The sequence below is a fragment of the Silene latifolia genome, chromosome 10, assembly GCF_048544455.1.
Source record: "Silene latifolia isolate original U9 population chromosome 10, ASM4854445v1, whole genome shotgun sequence".
Lineage (NCBI taxonomy): Eukaryota > Viridiplantae > Streptophyta > Magnoliopsida > Caryophyllales > Caryophyllaceae > Silene > Silene latifolia.
In genome coordinates, this window is record NC_133535.1 from 150,603,672 (window position 1) to 150,610,153 (window position 6,482).

General features: G+C 36.7%; 1 protein-coding gene across 1 annotated transcript; it reads left to right on the forward strand.

The window, feature by feature from the left end:
• The first annotated feature begins 4,902 nt into the window (after positions 1 to 4,902).
• On the forward strand, positions 4,903 to 6,099 carry LOC141608522 (uncharacterized). The gene has a single exon (XM_074427867.1). The coding sequence runs from the start codon at positions 4,903 to 4,905 to the stop codon at positions 6,097 to 6,099; it is 1,197 nt and encodes a 398-aa protein (XP_074283968.1).
• Positions 6,100 to 6,482: the final 383 nt, after the last annotated feature.

The following is a 6,482-nucleotide window of genomic DNA, read 5'->3' on the forward strand; positions in this document are numbered from 1 at the left end:
GCTGACTGAGTGGATGCACATCTTGATTGGCACCCCCAAAGCAATGGTCAGGCGGAGGCGGCCAACAAACAAGAGATAATAGGTGGAGCCAACGACCCACTAAGACTAACATATCCAAGAAGCGGATTTAGATCTCACTGATAATGTCGCCCAACGCATCTCCTGCCCCAACCGTTGCCCTATAGTTTCAATAATCTACCAAAGTCTTGACCCCACATTTTAAGAGATGACAACCAATAAGGGGGTGTTTGGTTGGGATGTTTGGAATGGAATGGAATGAATTCTAGTCATTCTAGTGTTTGGTTGAGGTATTTTGGAATGGAGTTAGAATCCTGATGAATTCTCATTACACCTTAACCCCTTGGAATCCCATACCCACCTCCTTCCCATGGATTCAAACTCCATTCCTTCATGTTTATTTTTCTAATGTACCAAACATGTTTTGGAAGGTATGGAATTGGAATTCCATCCTCCTATATATAGTTTCTCATTCCAATCCATTTCATTCCTAAGTAGTGAACCAAACGACTCCTAAAAGACTTCCATGTATTAAACTATTATTTTCCTTTTTATTCAAAAACCTACAAGAAAAGTGTAGTGAAAAAGTAGAATCTGAGTTGAGTTTCAGGGATAATCTATAAAATCTGAGGTGAGTTTGAACAAAGTCTGAACAATAAAATATTACTAAAAGTTAGTGGAAAACTGATGTGGCAGAGTTTTAAGACTTTGGTGAATCTGACTGATAATCATACCCTTAGTTCTCTATTTGCCATCATATACTTGATCATTAAGTTTAGGATGAATAGTGTCGTTTAAAATAAAAATTTATATTTTCATAGACCATCCAATTTAATCCGAATTCGGGTCAAATTAGGACTATTTTGTCACTACAACTATAACAAGTTCAATAAAAATGTAAAATGTAGAAAGACAAAAAGTGGAACTAGATAACATGCATCATCAAAATCCAGAAGACAATGGTCTGGACTTACAAATTTGAAATGTTAACTATTCCTCCGTTTTTGTATAATGTAACCATTTGTTAAATATATGAGTGAAATATTTTAATAAAATGAGTATATCATATGATAATGGAGGAAGTACAAAACTACAAACCCCTTATTAGCAAATTTAATATAGACATAAATATGTATAAATGTTTTATGACTTTTGAGCATTCATTTTCATTATTAGCAAATTTAATATAGACATAAATATAGCGTAATGAGAAATGAAATATAAAAGATTTACTTTTGTATTCAATTTAATGAAATTGAGCAAGTTTAATTTATTGCAATAATATTTAAGAAGAAGTTGCACATATAAATAATTTAAAGTTAAGTGATGTAAACTTTTATTTTTCGTTTAACCAATTGTAGTTTTAAAATTAAAATGTCAATGTTTAATGTTAAGTATGTTATTATTTACCCTTAATATTTACAAATTCTTTATTATTTCATAAACGCCGTAAAATTAGAATTATGTGATATTTATTTGTTACTTAAAATATTCTAAGAATAAACGTAGAAATTTAAAATTTAGTATGAATTTTGATTTTTATTTGATTATTAATTTATCTAGACATTAAAAGGCCAAAATTTAATGTTTGTTATGCTAATATTTTTTTTATGTAAATATTTTTTAATTTGTGGATTTTTTTAAATGACTCATTATACGGACATGAGTTACCCTCTTAATTAAACACGTCATACTACACGGAGGATTGGTGACGTGGAATTTTGGTAATGCAAGGTGGCATTTAATAATACGAGGCGGCATTGTCTATGTGGCTTAGTAATGCGAGGTGGCATTGTCTACGTGGCTTTTAAGGTTTATCTTTTTAATAATATTTATAGATTTATAGATTAATTAGCACAATAACATAATATTGCAAAAAAAAATTGTTTTATTATATACAAAATATATTTTTTGGTACAAATTACTAAGAATATTATACACTAGTATTGGTGTCCGGCTCCGCCAGGACTATCTCTATTTAACATTAAAAATTATTTTCAATTAAATAAAACTACTTTAAAGTTGCATAACTCATAAATTTTATCATTAATATATTTTTCTGTGACATATTTTAATTACGATGAAATAAATTATGAGACAAATTCGCTACTCCCGCCGTAATTATGCATTAGTATTGATAATTTCACTACTCGCGTTGTTACTTCTGTTACTTTCACTACTCCAGCTCGCTGCCACTATTGTTACTTTGACTATTCAAATGGGTGATTACGATCATATTACTATATCCAATATTAGTATAATTCTTTTTACTAATAACAGAATTACTTTTACTATCTAGGCATGTAATTTTAAGAGGTTTATTAATTTATATAAATATATTACATTTTACGTATATGCATTAAATCACATAGAAATAATTATGGAATATTATATTTTTTTGAAAATGTAACTTGATTTTATTTATCTTTTAATAGTTTCCAAAATAGATTATACTTATATTATATTTGTGTATGTTAAATATAATTAACATCTTTATACTAATTAATACCATAAGTGGAGCATGTTTGTTTTAAGGAAAATCATCATATTCCGGTACTCTAAATTTATACTTCAGTTAAAACTATATAATATTTAAATTGAAATCCCTTGAATCCCTTGATCGGGTCTATCACATAGTGCTATCGTTTTAAAACTATATAATATAATTAATTTGTATAAATTTATTAAATTACATTGAAGTACTTTTGTTTCTGGAATATATATATAGTATTGATTCATTGATAAATCCTCAAAGTAAAAAGTATTTCAAAACTCGGGATACTAAAGTAAAGTTATGCAAACTCAAAACACTAATATGGAATTAGACCAAACCTCAAAACTCCAGTGCGGAAATAATCTAGTAAAAATTGTTGACCAAGTGACCACAATTTTTGTCAATTCACCCAACTCTGAGCCCAACACTTCTGCCGGCCATGGCATGTGAAGCCCAATTACTTGATAGACTTTGTATAGGATTCCATTTCCAATGGTTTGGGCCCAATATTGTACTTTAGGACATTCAAGAATGTGCAAGTGGATTATATAAGGGGGGCTGCTTTATATCGACGACGTTTTAGTAAATATCGACGACGTTTTTCATAAAAAAGATGATGACTGCCCTTTTGACTTTCTCTCTCTAAAAAAAATTCTCTCAAATTCAACTAAATTCAAAACAAACAACAACAACAACAACAACAACAGTTAACAATATGTCGAATCTCGATTCAACGGTACGTAAACAACTTAATCATTTGCTTAATTTTTCAATTTTTTTTGCGCATCGTTCATTCTATTCGATAGTTGAATTAGTTGACGTATTAACTTAGTAGTAGCGAATCTTTGAATTTGTTGCGTAATCTGAAAAATGTCCCCCGAAAGATGAACCATGGCCAAAGTTGGAAACCAACGTTCAAACCACGGTCCAAACGTTGGAAACCAACGTTTGCCACGGACCAAACATTGATTTCCAACGTTTGGCCATGGTCCAACGTTTGATTTCCACGTTTGGCCATGGTCCAACGTAGGATTTCAATGTTTGGCCGTGGTCAAACGTTGGAATTCAATGTTTGGCCGTGGTCAAACGTTGGATTTCGTTGTTTGGCCGTGGTCAAATGTTGATTTTCATTGTTTGGCCGTGGATTAAAGTTGGTTTTCGTTGTTCGTCCGCGGTTGATCGATGGAAAGTAATGTTTCGCCGCGGTCGTTTGTTGAGTCTCGTGTTTTAGGCATGAATTACTCGTTTTTACATGTTTTTCATTCGTTTTACGCAACTTATGTTGTTTATTAATCCTTTTTATTGTCTTACTATAGTCCTTATTGCTTGTAACAGGAATCGTGGGAGGATTTTTGGCGAGAATCCAATTGATTACAACCCGTTGTTCGAGACTACTACAGATTTCGAAACGCGTGACGATGCTTTCAATTGGGCTCAGGAAATCGCATTTGAGAATGAGTTTGCTTTGGTTAAAGCAAATAACGGAGCTAAAAATAGGAAAAAGAACGGGTTGTTGGCAAGTTATTTTCGATGTAGAAGACATGGTAAACCAAAAGAATCGGGCGATATTGAAAAGCTAAGGAGGTCGCAGAAGTGTTCATGCAAGTTTCGTATACGTGCCGTTCAAAATTTCATGTCTAAAAATGATAAAGAGACGGTGGTGTGGAACATTGTAACCTCCGAGGGTGCTGGACTACACAACCACAACGTAGCCGTTTATAAGGACGGGGATCGGCACTTTGCGGGATTGGACGCGGAAGAGAAGGCATATGTTAGGCAACAAACATTGGCCGGGGTTCAACCGAGGGATATTAAAAATGGACTTCATTTGAGAACCCCCGAAAAACCTCAACCGTCAAGCACCCAACTGTATAATGAGACAAGAAAAATCAAGAAAGAAGAAATGGGTGAAAGAAACACCGCTCAACAAATGTTGGCTCTAGCGGTGGAAGCGAAATACGTCTACTTCTTCGAGATTGATTCCGAGTCAAAAGAGTTGACTCACATTTTCATGGCTCATCCTGAAGCGAATAAGTTGTTCCGGGCTTATCCTTATGTCGTACTCATGGATTCTACTTATAAAACCAACATTTACAAGAATCCACTCATTGAGATGGTTGGTGTGACACCCACGGGATCGTCCTTCTTAATTGCATGTGCGATGATTCCTACCGAGTCTGACGTGAATTACCAGTGGCTGTTGAGAAAGTTAGCTGCGATTTTAGATGCCACCGGAGTAGCGTCCCCTGCTGATTTTTGTCACCGACCGGGAATTGGGTTTGATCAGCGCTCTTGAGCAAGTATTTCCCCGGGCTGAGCATTTGTTGTGTAGATGGCATGTGAACAAAGCCGTCAATGCAAAAGCATTGACAACATACCAAACTGAAAGTATGAGGAAATTTGTCATCTCAAATACAGAAGACGGTTGGTTTAAGGTGATCAATTCAGTTACTGAGGAATCGTTTCAGCGTGCGTGGCAGTGTTTCCAACGTAAGTGGCCGAAAATGGAGGATTATGTACGGGCAACTTGGGGTCAACACGCAGGGAAGTTCGTTTTATGCTATACAAACGAGTTCTTACATTTTGGTAACACGACAACTTCCCGTGTTGAGTCAGCACATTCTCTATTGAAGGCTTGGTTGAAGTCAAAGCATCTCACACTTGACTCCATGTGGTCCCGTATCCATGGCATGCTTGAAAGTCAACACTCGAAGATTAAGAAAGAACTCGAAGATGAAATGAGTAAACCAAGGAGAACATCTCGTACTTTCTCCTTATTGCAAGGAAACGTGTCTACTAAGGCCATAGAGTTAATGGAGAAAGAACTTGCTAGAGGCCTTGGTTTGGGTATCGGATTAAATGATCGATGCCGACATGTGATGCGAACGACTCATGGATTACCTTGTGCATGCAATTTGGTATCTTTGCACGGAAGAAGTAGGAGGGTCCATCTCGAGGATATTCATGTCTTTTGGAAGACATTGGTGTATGATATTCCTCAACAAATGCCGAAAAATGACGGTGATTTATGGGAGCAATTAGTGGATGAAGTGAGGCACAGTGACCCGGTTAAACTAAGGGCGGCCGTAGACTTGTTGCGTGATTTCCGCCACCCGGAGGACCAAGAGATTTTGCCACCCCCTATTAATGAGCACCCGAAAGGTCGTCCAAGAGGTTCAACAACTAGAAACAAGTCGGGGTTTGAGCATGCAGAAAGGAAGTTCGGGACACCAAGTACTCACTGTTCAACAAATGCAGAGGTTCAACAAAGATTTGGTGATTTCGAATCAGGAACTCCTGCTCCTTTGGGAAGGAACTTTACCATTGGCTTTATATCAACATGGGTCAAACGGTGGGGTATTCCTGAGGTTTTGTGGGGCCACTTCGATGGTTGGGTGGATGTTGGAGATGACGGTCATTGTGGATTCCGGGTAATATCGCACGCCCAGCGAGGCCAAGAGACAGATTATATAGTTATGCGGGAATGGTGTTCGAGGGAGATGAGGACCGACTCTATCTACGCAGAGTTATATGGAGGTTTTCAATCACCACTCAGCGGTGTGTCAGGGTTGGATATAGCACTTTGACGAGTTGAGTTTTTTCAGCAGATGGGTTGTGGGCAGGACCATTGGATGTGTAGCGACGATTTGCTAGTTTTTGCAACGATGTTCAACTGGACGATATGTGTGATTGGTCATACACTGCTAGACGGGAAGAATGTTTGGGAAGGAAGTTGCAAAAATATCATGCCATTGAAGACCCGAGTGGAAGGCCGACTACCGTGTGGTATTTTGTGGTTTGTCCTACATCATAGCCATTGGATGCGGTTGCATTCTAGCAGCCCCCTTGAGAGTCTCCCTATGCCGCCACTTGATCCCGCTTGGTTGACCTTCCGAGATCCCAGTGTTGTTCACCTAGAGACTTTGTACCAACATAACATTGAGATTTGGCAAGCGTTCATGTTAGAAAC

Excerpts from the sequence above, each read along its gene's own strand:
- LOC141608522 (XM_074427867.1), top strand. The coding sequence starts at position 4,903 with ATGAGGAAATTTGTCATCTCAAATACAGAAGACGGTTGGTTTAAGGTG.